The 15,531-nt window shown below is 46.7% G+C and overlaps 1 protein-coding gene across 1 annotated transcript; it reads left to right on the top strand.

The window, feature by feature from the left end:
* The first annotated feature begins 1,140 nt into the window (after nt 1–1,140).
* On the top strand, nt 1,141–6,983 carry RGS16 (regulator of G protein signaling 16). The gene is made up of 5 exons (XM_053605744.1): nt 1,141–1,336; nt 2,155–2,265; nt 3,011–3,072; nt 3,336–3,502; nt 5,163–6,983. The coding sequence occupies exons 1-5, from the start codon at nt 1,293–1,295 to the stop codon at nt 5,382–5,384; spliced, it is 606 nt and encodes a 201-aa protein (XP_053461719.1). The 5' UTR covers nt 1,141–1,292; the 3' UTR covers nt 5,385–6,983.
* The last annotated feature ends 8,548 nt before the right edge of the window (nt 6,984–15,531 follow it).

Raw genomic sequence — 15,531 nt, forward strand, 5'->3', positions numbered from 1 at the left:
AAGGCCAGGAGAGAGGCAGGGTACCTTTATCTCAGAGATGGATACACTGAGCTAGCAACTGCTTAAACCCAGGATCATTAACCAGCCACAGAGGCGGTGGGATTCTAACTTTTGCTTTGGGCAGTGGAAAAAAGGCAAGGTATGTTGCTACTGGAATCCTGGCACCGATATTTACTAAGTGAATATATTTGAGTAAGTTATTTACCTGAGGTTTAGGTTATGCACCTGGCACACAGTAGGTGTACAATAAAATCATCACCCCTCACCCCCAAATGTCTACTATTTCCAACTCAGATCTCTTTAGCTTTCTTATTTTTTAAATCATTTATTTATTTATTTGTTTGTTTTTGAGACCGAGTTTTACTCTGTTGCTTTGGGTAGAGTGCCATTTCGTTATAGCCCACAGCAACCTCAAAATCTTGGGCTCAAGAGATCCTGTTGCCTCAGGCTCCGAGTAGCTGGGACTACAGGTGTTGGCCACCACGCTCAGCTGGTTTTTCTATTTTTAGTAGAGATGGAGTCTCTTGCTCAGGCTGGTCTCCGACTCCTGAGTCCTGCCTTGGCCTCCCAGAGCGTTAGGATCACAGGCGTGAGCCATGGCCCCTGACTTTAGCTTTGTGACTGTTTTCCCCACTCTAACATAATGTTGACGAGGACCTTACTCAGCTCTACGTACCCCCGGGTAGGAGCACAGTCAACGGCAGCTGTCAGTGTAATCATGATGCGGTTTTGCCCCGGTTGTACTCTGTGCTCCTTGTCCTTTAGAACCCAACAGGCTCAGATTTTTCCGTGATCCACGCCCTGTGCGCCTCCCAGACCCATCGCCCCCACGCAAACCCTCCTGACACCGTTGCTTTGGTTTTCTGCTTTTACTCGAGCTCGGCGGGGTTTTTTTCCTGCTAAACTGTGTGCACGTCCGGTCTCCGCGCCACTTCTCTGCCACTTCTCTCTGCCCTCGCTGGCTGCAGCCTGGAGGAGCCGGCAGCGTGCTCAGGACCCCTGCTGGGACGGTTGGGGGTGGGGGGCGGCCCCGCGCCGCGTGCGGCTCCGGGCCCCGCCTCCGCCCTTGAGGCGCCCAGCCCCGTCCTCCGATTGGTCAGTAGCGCCCAGCCCGCCCGCCCCTCCGAGAGAATAAAAGCCGCGGCAGCACCGGCTGCAATCTTGCAGGCTGACAAACCGTAACACGGTTCTCGAGAGCCTGCGGCTGCCGTCCCTTGCCTCCTCCTCGAGCTCGCGGAGCCCACCAGCCCGCCACCATCCTCCCCACCACGTGCTGCCCTGTGCCCGCAGCCATGTGCCGCACCCTTGCCGCCTTCCCCGCTACCTGTCTGGAGAGGTAAGAGGAGCTTGTCCAGCTGCCCGGAAGAAGAGTCCAAGTCCCACCAAAAATTAGGCAGCAGAGCTGCCCTTTTGGGGACCGGGGTGGGCAGGGGGATGGGCGCTAGAGACTTGAGAGGTAGAGGCCAACTGGATGGCACGTGTTCAGATGCCAGGAGCAAGGAGAAGGGAAGCAGAGGGCCAAGGTTGCCGCTGTCCCCATCCTCTGACAAACTGCCGTCTTTCCCAGGGACCTGCTGGAGACCCGGGGGCGGGAAGACCATGTAGGCATCGCCGGGCAGAACTGAGTGTGCCCCGTGCTCAGGCACTTGGTTTTCATTACATGGCCTCCTCTGCCCCTAGAAAGGCAGGGAGATGTTTTTTGGGTCCCACCAGTGAGGGCATCCCTACTTTCCAGGGTGCTACCCAACAACTTCCCGTCCCTACTGGAACTGGTGGCTGGGAAGGAGAAGGTAAAGAAGCCGGCAGGAGTCAGTTTCCATACAGTTCCAGAAATATTCCTGACAAACCTAGAGAATGCTGGTTTGTCTTCTGCTAATCAACAAGCGCAAAGACAGATCAGTGTGATTTTAGTAGGAAAAAGCCTATCTATGTGGTATTGAAAACACACAAAGTGTAGGACCTACCAGGGCATAGCTCAATGTCAACTTACGTTGCTTTGAGGTTCATGCTACTAATGAGAGAAACAGGGATTGGGCCCTAGGAAGTCTGGGTGGTACCAGGCAGAGTAGTTCTTCTGGGACCTCATAAACTTCTCCACACTGGCACTGACCAAGTAAACAGAGACTATGTTCATGCTCATGATTTGTCTTTCAGAGCCAAAGAGTTCAAGACACGTCTGGGGATCTTTCTTCACAAATCAGAGCTGGGCTCTGATACTGGAAGTGTTGGCAAGTTTGAGTGGGGCACCAAACACAGCAAAGAGAGGTAAGTTGTGCTGACCAGCCCAGAGCTTCTGGAGGGGAGTGAGCCAGATTTAGGAAAGGAGCCATGAGAAAGAAAATAAAGGAGAAACTAAAACATGTTACGTGACCCTGGCCACCCCTTCTGGAGATTTTAGGGGACTTGTTGCTGGTCTGCTGTGGCTGGCTGGTGCATGAGTGAGTGGGTAGGTGACTCCAGGGTTCTAAGTCCAGATGATGGCACCCAGAGCATGAATGTCATTATCTGGAATTGTCATTGCACATGCATCCAGGGCTAGGACAGGGTCCAAGACCTGAAGTTTTTATTAGTGACAACTTCCATTAGCATGCACCTTGTCTAGAAGCCCTTTCATATTGAACATCAGGTTTGCCAGATCCTGGGGGTATGGGTAGGTGAAATCTGTATTTCTGAGGCTCTTGGGTCCCTGGAAATGTGTAAAAAACAAAGCTGTGAGAGACAAGGGAATAGAAGCAGTTTTTGGACAGAGAAAGGACAGCTTTAGAGATACTGACTGAGGACGAGGGTCCTAGGCTTCAGTTCCTGGGACTGAATTGTCCACTAGAAAATGCCACTGCTGATTATAAGTCTAAGGAAGAGTTTGAGTAGTGAGCTTCAACGATCCCCAAGCAAGCCTGTGTGAATTATGCAACTTATCAGAGTTCTGGCTAGGATTTGTGCTATGCTTAGGTTTGTTGATTTTTTTTTTTTTAATTTTAAAATCTTGGCTTACTTTTTTTTTTTTTTTAAGAAATTTCTCAGAAGATGTGCTGGGGTGGAAAGAGTCGTTTGACCTGCTGCTGAACAGTAAAAGTGAGTAGGATCCTGTTGTGTCTGTCTGTGGGTTGCACGAGTATACTCATGTGCTTCAGAGACAGCCCAGGGATGCTTGAAAGCGTGAGCAAAATAATAGTAGTAGTAATAATGATAATAATGATCTCCTACCATGCCAGCCTCTATTCAGAATACAAAGGCAGGTCCTTGTTCAAGAAAATTATGTTCTAAAAATAGAGCCATTAACTGCAATCGCTGTCCCCTAGTCTGACCTGTTTTCTCTTCTCCCCCCACAACCCCAGATGGAGTGGCTACCTTTCATGCTTTCCTGAAGACGGAGTTCAGCGAGGAGAACCTGGAGTTCTGGCTGGCCTGTGAGGAGTTCAAGAAGATCCGATCAGCTACCAAGCTGGCCTCCAGGGCTCAACAGATCTTTGAGGAGTTCATTTGCAGCGAAGCTCCCAAGGAGGTCAGAGTCCAGCATGTTCCACGAGTCCTTCACACCCTGCCTGCTCCTTCTCCACTGAGAATCAGGGATAGTGGGAAGTCAGCAGCGGAAGGACAGGGTTGAGAAGTAGAATGGCCTTATTTGGTACAAGGGCTAGCGAGCTTCTGTGGCCAGAGACTAGGAAAGCCAGACTCTGTGCTGCTCCTGGGACTGTTATCTTCAAATTCACAATGGGGCAGGATGTGTTGGTAGATTTTAGGGCTTCTGAAAACCACCTTTGTAAATTAATTCCCTTTTAGAAGCTCAACCCATTTGCCAGCTGGGGAGGCAAGGTCATCATAGGGACCTTATGTAACCTGGCTCAGTCCCCTGGCTGACCTGCCGCAGGATTGGTCTGTAAACACTTTTGCCAGTCAGCTTTCCTTCTGGCTGGCTCTTCAGGGCAGCTGCATTTGATAAAAAATAAGGCCACCTGGTGGAGAGATGAAAGTAATGCCTTTGCTTTTGCTTTGTATTTCATTTTCTGACCACTGTTACTTATTCCACCTTATTCCATAAAGATACATTGAGCACCAGTTACATTCAAGGCACAGATACAGCAGTAAACAAAACAAATTCCCTACGGGACTTATATTCTAATGGAAGAAGGTGCCAATGCCAATTAAACAAATATATGCCAGGTGAAGCTCTGATAAAACTAAAGTAGGAAAAGAAAGATCCGGAGTACCAGAGGTATGGCCTGGGAGGAGGTGAGATCTTTAGTTTTTAGAAAAGGAAAGGAGTGGGCTGCTTGATATGGTGACATTGAGCAGAGAGAGATAGAAAAGAATTGACAGAAGGAAGCACATTCCAACGTATGAAATAGAAAGTGCAAAGGCCAGAGCATGGCTGTTGTAGTCATAGGACAACAAGTGGGGCTGTAGGGAACAGAGAGAGAGTAGGAGGTGAGGTCAGCTGTGGGCCCAGCATGCACTTTGGCTTTTCCTCTGGGAAGACAATGGAGGTCTTCTGTTTGTTTCTTTTTTTTTTTTTTGAGAAAGAGTCTCATTTGTTCTGTCATTCCTGCTAAAGTGCAGCACTGTGGCATCATCACAGCTCACTGCAACCTAAAATTCCAAGGCTGAAGTGATCCTCCTGCCTTAGCCTTCCAAGTAACTGGGACTAAGGCACGTACTGCTACATCTGGCTTATTTATTCTTTTGGTAGACACAGAGTCTTGCAATTGTTCAAGGTGGTTTCCAATTCCTGATCTCAAGCAATCCTCTGGACTTGGCCTCCCAGAGTGCTAGCATTGTATATAGGTGTGAGCCACTGTGCTTTGCTTTTAGAAGGCTTTAGCAGAGAGACCAATTAGGAAGCTCTGGGGCAAATTCAGAAGAGGGATGATGGTGCCTTCAACCAGGGTTGCTCCAAAAGAAGGGGTAAAAAGTCAGATTTGAATACATTCTTAGTATATCCTCATGATAATTCTGAGAGATTAGAAGACAGACAATGGATCAGATTGGGGACAGGCCCAGAGCTGAAAAGTGAATTACCGGTCTCAGAATGCCCCAGGTTCTTCTGAGCTCTGTGCTGCCCTTGAAGGTGGGGACAGCCTGCCGGCCAACCTTCCTTTGTCCGCTGGGCCCCTGACTTGCCCAGCCTCCTCCTCCTCACCCTGTGCTCACCCTCCATCCCACAGGTGAACATAGACCATGAGACGCGGGAGCTGACAAGGACCAACCTACAGGCTGCCACAGCCACGTGCTTTGATGTGGCTCAGGGGAAGACGCGCACTCTGATGGAGAAGGACTCCTATCCACGCTTCCTGAAGTCATCTGCTTACCGGGACCTGGCTGCCCAAGCCTCAGCTGCCTCTGTGTCTCTGTCTGGCAGCAGCCCAGCTGAGCCCTCACACACCTGAGCCTCTGTGGCAGTGAGGAAGCCAGCGGGAGGAGAGGTTGAGTCACCCGTCCCTATGGCGGCTACCCCCATGTTGGAGGCAGGTCTTGCAAATCAAGTGCAAGAGGACAGTGAAGGAAAATGGTATCCTGGGAACCTATGTGGAAAGCACTGAGCTCTCCTTCAGATACTGTGGCACTCAATTCCATGCGCCTAAAAAGGTTCCTCACTCTCAGGAGCTGTGGATAAGGGCTGATGACAGGGTGTGTGGGGCTCTCCAGGGAAAAGAATAGGGTTTAGGAATTAGCTTGTGTCCTCACTGGGGAAGGAAATATTCTAAGTTGTCATAGGAAATGTGGATAAAGGGGAACTTGAATAGAGAGGGGGAAAGACACCCAGATTAGCTGTTTTGCCTGTTGATCACTTGTCACATCCTGTTTTCCTGATTCCCAGATGGGGCACAGAAGGGGATGAGGGTGTGGAACCTTCCCCGTGTGTCCCCTCCCCTTCCTCTGGGCTGCCCAGGATCCCTTATTCTGTACTTTACACCCCTGGGTCTAGCCTTGCAATCTTGTCAAGGCTAGCAAGATGATGGGACTCTTGCCCCAGTGAGATTTTTTTTGTAGCTCAAACACTGGCCTATAAGTGGAGAGTCTTAAGAGAGGGCATCTTGTTCATGGGCGATCATTGCTCCTGGTGGTCTCCTGCAGGTGGCCCCAATCCTGTGTTTGTAGCAGGGTCCACCTGTGAGCCGGATTCCTAAGGGGTCTCTTGCTGGGATGTGCCCTCTCTGAGCTCTGTGCTGCCCTTGAAGGTGGGGACAGCAGAGACACCTCCTTGGGGGCGGCTGGTCCAGCTCTCATGCCTGACAGTGTGGAGTGAAGGAGAAAAAGATGATAGGAAATGCGTCTCTCGGCAGCTCCTGCAAGTCCTATTGAAATCAAGCCATCATTTTTCGTGGGTAAAAGAGATGCCCTAGGATGGAAGGGGAGCCTCGTGGACATGAGGTGCGCCCCTGGGATGTTGGCAGAGATGGGACAGGGACCCCAGTGGCCCTTGCCCAGATACAGAACCTGGGAGTGATGCTGGGGAGAGAAGCTGCTTGAAAGAGTGGAACTGGGGAGGGATCAGGACTTGCCTGTCACCTCCAGGCATCACCAAACAGATCCCATGCTGGGACCTCCTGTGGAAGAGCCTGGGTTGGGGAGTGAACTCTCCAGGGCAACCCCTTATGGCCCATGGTAATCAACACTTTTCTCTGCACTATGTGCCCCTCCAGGAGAAGATTATTTAAGTATATTGTATTGTTTTGTGCTAATTGTCACAACATACTATTTTTGTTATTGTTGTTGGTGCTGTTGCTGTTATTTATTATTGTAATTTCAACTTGCCTCTACTGGAGAATCTCAGCAGGAGTTGCAGCCTGGCTGTCTCCCTCTCTCCACCAGACTCTACCTCTGAGCGTGCTGGGACCCTCTTGGAGCCTGTCAGGAACTCCTACTGTTTAAATATTTATTTATTGTTGACACATGGAGCTGGTTTCCTAGATATAAAGGATGTATGCATTCACCCTTTTCCTGTTTCAGCATGTTATATTCTTGTAAAATAAAAAAAAATTTCAGGGCGGCGCCTGTGGCTCAGTCAGTAAGGCGCCGGCCCCATATACCAAGCGTGGTGGGTTCAAACCCGGCCCCGGCCAAACTGCAACCAAAAAATAGCCGGGCGTTGTGGCGGGTGCCTGTAGTCCCAGCTACTCGGGAGGCTGAGGCAAGAGAATCGCTTGAGCCCAGGAGTTGGAGGTTGCTGTGAGCTGTGTGAGGCCACAGCACTCTGCCGAGGGCCATAAAGTGAGACTCTGTCTCTACAAAAAAAAAAAAAAAAAATTTCAACTATGACATCCTGTTTCTGAGGGTTCTGTGGTCAGGGGAACAAGGGAAAGGGAAGTGTGGGGAGAGCCCTGGGGAGGAGCTGTGCTCTGGGAATTCCACAGGACATGGGACAAGCTTCCAAGGGAAAGCTGGTGTTCACCTGGTAACTGGCAAGATGGAGTTATGGGGACAGGATCTAACCGTGGAACTGCAATGGTGACTTCCTTCCTGATGACAGCCCCACTGTGGAGTGGCCTGGGGGATTGCTTAGTCTGCCTGGTGGTGACTCAGCAGGAGCCATTCCCAGTTCCACCAGTAACAGGGCACAGCTTAGGGCCTCTGGGTCTAGTGGCCAGACATTGTCGGTTAGGAGGGCACTTTTATAGCATTTTCCCTTTTGTCTGTTTTCAGTTTGCATTAGTATTCTTTTATAATTTCATTTAAATTCAAGACATTATTCTTTTATAATTTCATAGAAGCGTCTGAGACAGGTGCACGAAGCCGCTCTGCACACGGGGCTGCTCCATTCCATGGGCTGAGAGAATGAGAGAGCAGAGCTGTGCTTGAAAGAATAGGGGACAGGTTCGCAAGGATCAAACTCTGTCCTTCCTCTGCCAGTTGCCTGCTTGTTCTCCTTTCTCATCCTACCAATCCTTCTCCTATTTCTCCTTGCTTACTACTACTTAAAACAATTCTCTCTTCTCTGTTGCATTACCTGTTTATATGCAGATCAGGAGCCTGTCAGAGACTCTACATATTGGTTTTTATTTCTCCTCTATTAGTTTGACTAACACATGAACAGACTTGAGAAACACTGGGTAGAAAACCCCATAGACTCCCACCCTAAGCCCAGACCTAAAGGGTGACTGTGGGTTATGCCAGGAGGGATCCTGAGGTGAACTAAGGGCCTGGGAAGGAAGATGGGGGAAAGCGCTTTGTCAGGCCCTGACCTCATTTTATCCTTAAAACAGGTAGGTGAGACCATCTAATAATAGATGACAGGGAAGGACATGCCTAGGGCAGCTGTTTTGAGAGTGAACGGCACAGAGAAGATCTCAGCTCGGTTTTACCGGGGGGTGTGTGTGTGTGTGTGTGTGTCCAGTCTGCGAGAGATGGCTGGAGGAATGTGACTGATGTGGGAAGGAAGGAGAATAGAGGGACACCGGGAGGTATCAACACTCTCCCTTTCTACTTTTCTTCCATTATTATGCTCTTTAAGATGGATATATTGAGCACATCTAATCCAAATCAAATCCAAATGGATTGTGTCCAGTTTCCCTGAGGCTTCTAATGTGGGATACCGTAACTAGCTTCTGCCTGGCCTTCCTACCTTGGCCCCTCCCCGTTCATTTCTCACACCGCACAGTCTTCCTCCATAAAGCACCAGACCTGAGAACTTCACGGCCAGATGAAAACCCTCTCACAGTGCGCTTTTGATGGTAAGATAGCATCCAGCTATTACCATGACATGCAAGGCTCTCTCTGACCTGCCCCAGACTTACCTCCCGCCCAGACTCCTTCGCCCATAGGCTTGTTTCTTGATGTCAGTTGTGTGGCTGCACATACTGTCCTCTCTGCTTAGAATGCCCTTTTACTCCTCTTTATTATTATTATTGTTTTTATTATTTTTTTTTGTGGTTTTTGGCCAGGGCTGGGTTTGAACCCGCCACCTCCGGCATATGGGACCGGTGCCCTGCTCCTTGAGCCACAGGTGCCACCTTATTATTATTTTTTTTTAAATTGGGGTTATAGGGTAAGGAGAACTTCAACTTTCAAAATCCTTCAAAAATATTATCTCAGTGAAGCCTTCCCAGACGTCCCTGTCCAGAGTTAATTGCTTTCAACTTGTGTGATTCTAAGACACACCACTGTTCTTACCTTAGTTATAGCATGTGTGGCATGGCACCATAACTTATTTCTTCGTAGCTCTTCCTTTCCCAGTTAACTGAACTCTTCAAGGTCAGGGGCCATATTATGTTGGTAAGATGGAACAGAACGCAGCACAGCGAAGAGGTTCCCCAGCCTTGGCCGTGGAGTTGGAATCTGGTTCACTTGCCTTGGGAAGTTTTTGAAGCTAAGGTTCAGTCTTCTCATAAGAAGAGTGCACCCCTCACAGGGAACACTAAACAAAATGAAAGTGTTTGGCATGATGTTGATGTCCCATGAATATTAGCTATTATTATTACCCGAGTCCCAGTACTTCGCACAGTGCCTTGTACATGGTAGTAGTCAAGAACTATTCAGACTTTTAAAATAAAATGGCAGAAGCAAACTAACTCAAGATTCCAAATCTATTTTTCTCTTAAGTATGGTACACCTGTTTTAATACCATATTTTGTCTGATGCCAAGAACATTCTAGAATTTCAAATAAAGAAATGGAAGTTTGGGGGCATTGAGCAAGCCAGTGTAGGACAGGGACAGCGAGAATCACACAAACCCAAATCAACCAGCACTGTTTTCTAACAGGGGCCATTGCCGCCACGACTGCAGAAGGCTGTTCATCTCTCACCCTCTACTGCCTCCCTGTGGGCATTCCAGGCAATGCAAGCTTTTTCATTGGCATTGGTGGATTTCCATCAAATTTGAAGTTTGGCTTCTTCCTTTGGAATTATATCCAATGGCTATAATTTGTTTCACTGTAGCTTTTTTTTTTACTAATGCATTTCAATAAAAATTAAACTTTAATAGAGATTTAATTTAAATTATTTTAAATTTAATTGAAATGAGAATTATTAATGTATATGGTAAAACAGCCCAGTGGGCATAGGAGTTAAACCACAATCTCTTCAGCTTACAAGAATGAATTACTTTTAAAAGCTGAAACTCTTAGGTAAAGAGAAAAAGGCATCAGGGCCTATTACTCTGCTGAACTCAAGGCAGTTTTCTGTCATCAAATTCTTTAAATTGGTTTGGTTATTCAGATTGCTTTAAGGAAGAAAAGAAAAATTTTAAATTTAAATAACTGAAGTATGATCCTGAGGGTAAGAGATGTAAGGCAGTTAGATACTGGATGAGGGAGGGAGTCTGAGTCCTCATCCTTTAGGAAAAATAACTCTTGACTTACAATGTTAGGGGTTTTCAAGCTTCGATCACTACTCTGGGAAAGGATTTAATTTAAAATTTGAGAAAAGCAATGAAGTGTGGATTAATTTTGCATTTGTAACAGGTTCCCACTTAAGGGGCAGTTCTGTGCTAGAGAGTAAAATTATGTAAGCTCATTCCATCTTGCAGTTCCAAAGGGCATCTTCACAGACAGCATGGTTTACTGATGTAGTCAGCAGGCCTGAAGTTCGGGAACTGAATGTGGTCTCACCTCTGTTGGTTGTGAGCTGAATAATCTTCAGCACACTAGTTTCTCACAGCCTCACTTTTTTCCTGCAAAATATGAATAACAATAGCGTTGGCTTCATAGGACTTTTGTGAGAACATTTATGAAAAATGTCCTTCATAGGACAATGAGAACATTTATGAAAAATATTTATCATAGTGCTTGACAGTAAGTGTTCAAAAAATGGTAGCTCCTTATATGCAACAGGCACTGTTCTAAGTACTTCACAAAGATTAATTTCTATAATCCTTATAACATTCCTAGGAGGTAGCTACTATTATTATCCTTCCCTTTTTACAGATATAGAAACCAAGGACCAGAAAGTTTAAGTAAATCGACCTAATTCAAAAAAGTAGCAAACTACTATTATCAGTTAGCTATTGTTGCATAGCAAAACATTCCAAGTCACTCTCACATTATAGGCAGTCCCTGGGTTACAAACAAGGTCGGTCCTGTAGATTTGTTCTTAACTTGAATTTGTATGTAAATTGGAATGGGTATATTTACCTATTACCTGTAATAGCCTCTGTTTGTAACTGTGAGTCATACATCAGTTGGATGTTTGTAACTCAGGGACTGCCCGTATTGATGTGAGAACATTGGCATTATATTTGATTCAGTTTGACCCCTTTGACTTCTCACTAAGATCCAAGAAGTGCTTTTGGAAAGTAAATTGCAATTTATTTCTAAGCTTAGAGTAAATCTCTGCAGTCTTAGGGGTCTCTCTGGTCAAAGAAAAAAGGTTGAGGACATTGCTCAATTCTAACATCTTGACGTGGGTAGGAGGAAGCCAGAGAGAAGAAGGGAGATGTCTTTAGGGTTTTTTTTTTTTTTAATTTATTGTTGGGGATTCATTGAGGATACAAGAAACCAGGTTACACTGATTGCATTTGTTAGGATGTCTTTACCTTTTACCTTGGCCTTAGTTTCTCTTTCCATGTCCCAGCCTAGGATTTCCACCTACTCCTGGGCCACTCCTGTCATTTGATCTTGGTGATTCCTTCTTCAGAGTGAAGACTGCTGAGCCCCACTGGTGACTGGGGTCTGTTTGTGGACAGACTGATCTCTCCTTCTGCCAGGACAATAGTCAAACTCTACCTATGTCTGGGGCCAACCTGTCCTTGATTCTCCTGGTTCAAGATGGTTCGGGAGTAATTATGGTTCCAGCCTCATGCTTGCTCAACAAATTGACCCCCCCTCCAATGTAAACATGTCCCCAGGAGTGGTAGCTGGTGCTAGGCGTCAGCTTGTTTGTGTGATATAATAACTGTGACTGGCCACCATAAACCACGTTTTGCACTAATAAATTGCTGCGCTTGTTTTGTGGGGGGTTAGTTTTTATGCTCTTTATCTTGGCCTTGACCCAGAGTTAAATCTCCTATTTAAACATGATAGTCATCCTCCTCCATTATTAATAAATTGCTGTGCTTGTTTTTTGTGTTTTTTTGTTCTCTTTTTTTGTTGTTGTTGTTGCAGTTTGGCCAGGGGTGGGTTCGATCCTGCCACCCTTGGTGTATGGGGCCAGCATCCTACTCACTGAGTCACAGGCACTGCCCATTGCTGTGCTCGTTTTGTGGAGGGTTAGTTTTTATGCTCTTTACCTTGGCCTTGACCCAGGGTTAAATCTCCTATTTAAACGTGATAGTCATCCTTCTCCTTTATTTGTTGCATCTCTGATTTTTGCATTGCTTGTTCAGGGTTTTTTTTTGCAGTTTTTGGCCAGGGCTGGGCTTGAACCTGCCACCTCCAGCATATGGGGCTGGTGCCCTACCCCTTTGAGCCACAGGGGCCACCCTCAGGGTTTTATTATATCTGTGATTTTTATTATAAATATCCTCAAGTCCTTTTTGAAGTGGGCATTGAGAGTCATAAAAATGTAATGGAGCATGGTGCCAGCCTACCTCTGAAGAATCAGTCAGAAATATCCACCATGGAAAGCTCACCTGAGGTCATTTAAAACTCTCCTCTAGGAAGGGGTCATCAGGGTAAAGGAAGTGATATTTAATTTTCTAAAATGATTCATTTACATCACCGTTTAAATGGTCCATTTTTTCAAATGGCACTTGCTCTCATGTATAAAACCAATATGTGCTTTGGAACCATGTCTTAACTCTAAATATGAGAGAGAAAGAAAACAAACAAATAAAAATTAGAAAAATGGCTAGCAAGCTAGTCTTCATGTTCCCACTGAGGAGAAACAACTCCACAGAATGTCAGCAATAATTAGACAAGGCCATCTGTGACCACAGAAGAACAAGACAAAAATAAGGTCATTTCTTAATGAGGACTGAACATGAGGCAAAGACAAAAATCATGTGTCACCACGAAAGTAACCCAACCCCCTCCACCCCCCCTCAACTGACAGGAGGGACTGCCCTTGGCTTACTAGCTCTACTTCCTTCTTCCTGGTAATAATTAAGGCAACAATCATCATATTGCTCTATTTCCCAACAGCACCCAGTTGGGAGCAAACTTCTATTCCTTGGCACCCTTCCCCAATCACCTGACATGACCCAAACTCTGTCTATAAGAAGCTCTCCAATTTCCTCTTATAAGATAGTGTACAATAGTGACAAGAGCTGAGAGTGCTCATTCCTGTGCAGAGGAAAGCTGGGACTTGGTGCAGGCTTGAGCGTGAGTGGCCTCTGCATTTCTCCCTGACTGCATTTAGGGTTACTACTCCTAACTTTATTTCAGTACAGGGGTGTTCCTACTCAGAAGTCTTTATCAAATCATGTTCAGCACAAACTAACATCCACCACTACCTCTAGGCTACCTCCCTGCTCTGAGCTACCAGTGGCTCTCAACTGGACTATCCAATAACCTCCTAACTGCTTTTCCAACTTCTGTCTCTGCTTCCAGCCCCCAAGTTCTTCTCAAGACAGCACTGATAATGATATTCCAAAAGAAAAGAAAATAATAATTCAGATCATGTTATTCCTTTGCTCCTGCTCTCCGATGGCTACCATCACATTTAGTGTAGAAGACAAAGTCCTTATAATAGGCCCTAAGACCCTATGGGACCCAAAACTCCTCTTACTATCTCCCCTCACTCCCTCTGCTCTAGCCCCCTGGACTCCTTGATCACATTAGGCATACGGCTGCCTCAGGGCCTTTGCACTTCTATTCCCTCTGATTACTCTGTTTTGATGAAGACATTTGCATAGCTTGCTTTGACATCCTCAATAGTTGCTCAAATGTCACTTTCTGAATGAAGCCCTCCCTGTCTACTCTGACACCACAATCCTCATCCTAATACTGTCAACTCTCCTTGTTCTACTTTATGTACTTTATCTACTTTCTGTAGATTTTTCACCATAAAACATACTATATAATTTATTAACTTTGTTCATTGTCTACCTTCCATGAGAATAAAGGCAGGCATCTTTCTCTGTGTTGTTCAAGGATGTAGCCCAAATCCTGTTCATAGAACAAGTTGTTAAACCACTTTATGCCTCAGCTTCCTCATCTATAAAATGGGGGGAAATTTTACCTACCTTATGAGAATGAGATTGTATGATTTAATGTATCTAAAGTGGTCAGAATAGCTCCTGGAGCATAGTAAAGAGCCATATAAATGTCTGCTATTAACAGCATCACCATTTAATTGCTGTTATTATTAGCAGCAGGAGAAGACACAGAGGTGGGAAGCAGTGGGACGTGAAGCAGTAGCAGTGACGATGTCCATGCAGGAGAGGGGCACTTGGGGACTGTACCATAACCTGAAGTCGTATGTTGGGTTTTCAACTGTTTATTATCTATTTCTACCTACTAAGACACAAGGTCCATGAACTCCAAGAAGAACTTGAGTGGTAAATCCCTGTTTCCCAAGCCTTTAGAATAGTTACTGGCAATATAGTGGGTGCTCAATAAGTATTAATTGAATAAATAATGGGTTAAGGGTTTTGAACTTTGTCCGGAAAACTATAGTGAGTTGGTGATGCAGGGTGGGACCATAGATGAGAGCCAGGAGGCAAGTCCCCAATTTCTCCAAATCAATAGTGACAAGAGCTGAGAGTGGTCATTCCTGTGCAGAGGAAAGCGGGGGACTTGGTGCAGGGGTGAGTATGAGTGGCTTTCACATAGCGGCCGTGCCTTTCATGGAGAGGGAGAAAATGGGAGGAGGGGCAGAGTTAGTGAGAGATGACCACTTCTTTTTGGGACCTGTGCTAGATGTGTGGGTGTGAAGCTCAGCAGAGAGGCTGGGGTGGGAGGGAGAGGCGTAGGGGTCAGTGGAGGGTAAGTAGTGACAGAGACCCAGGTTGGATGATGTAGCACAGGTGACCATCGTGTGTCCATGCACTGCCTGCTGTTCACAACTCTCTCTAGACTGTGTCTCCCCGCAGACGGGATTTGCTGGAGATGGGAATACTTCCCACTGCAGCATTCTCTACGGTACACAGTTCATTGTGAGGAAAATGCTCTAAAACAGATCTTCCAGAGCAGACAAGAATCTTCAAAACCAAGTTATGGGAGACAATGGAGCCCAACATCGTTAAACCACCTGCCTGAGGTCAGTCGGCTAGACAGCCACAGCACCGGCTGTAGGACCAGGCCTCCAGACTGCGCCTCCAGCAGGCTGCTTTGCTTTGCCTGAGGGCAGTGAGTTAAGCAAGCTCAGATGTTTGACAGGCCTTTTGGGGCGCATTCAGCTTCTGTGAGCCTGCGTCTCATATTTGTTAACTGGGACCATGCCACATGCAACGCATAGTTTGTGGCACACAGAAGGTGCTCCGTTTTTCTTTCCATTCTTTTCTCCCAAGAAGACAGGGGACTTGGGATGACACGGGAAGGATGCAAGTGTGATGGATGCAGCGAGGCACTGAGACCTAAATCGAGGCTGAAAGGCCGAGAGGTGATCCAGTCTGGTCTCCGCAGTCAAAGCCCAGCCTCATTTAGCCAAGAGCCATTCACTCCCCGCCCCTCGCTGCCGGCGTGTGCGAGCTTCCGCCGGAGCTGGGCCGGGGACGCC

This window comes from Nycticebus coucang, chromosome 10, assembly GCF_027406575.1.
Source record: "Nycticebus coucang isolate mNycCou1 chromosome 10, mNycCou1.pri, whole genome shotgun sequence".
NCBI classification, from domain to species: domain Eukaryota; kingdom Metazoa; phylum Chordata; class Mammalia; order Primates; family Lorisidae; genus Nycticebus; species Nycticebus coucang.

Bases quoted from the DNA above. Each gene is read 5' to 3' on its own strand.
- RGS16 (XM_053605744.1), top strand. From the start codon at position 1,293: ATGTGCCGCACCCTTGCCGCCTTCCCCGCTACCTGTCTGGAGAG. The intron at 1,337-2,154 runs GTAAGAGGAGCT...TTTGTCTTTCAG, and splicing joins CCCGCTACCTGTCTGGAGAG to AGCCAAAGAGTTCAAGACAC. The intron at 2,266-3,010 runs GTAAGTTGTGCT...TTTTTTTTTAAG, and splicing joins ACCAAACACAGCAAAGAGAG to AAATTTCTCAGAAGATGTGC.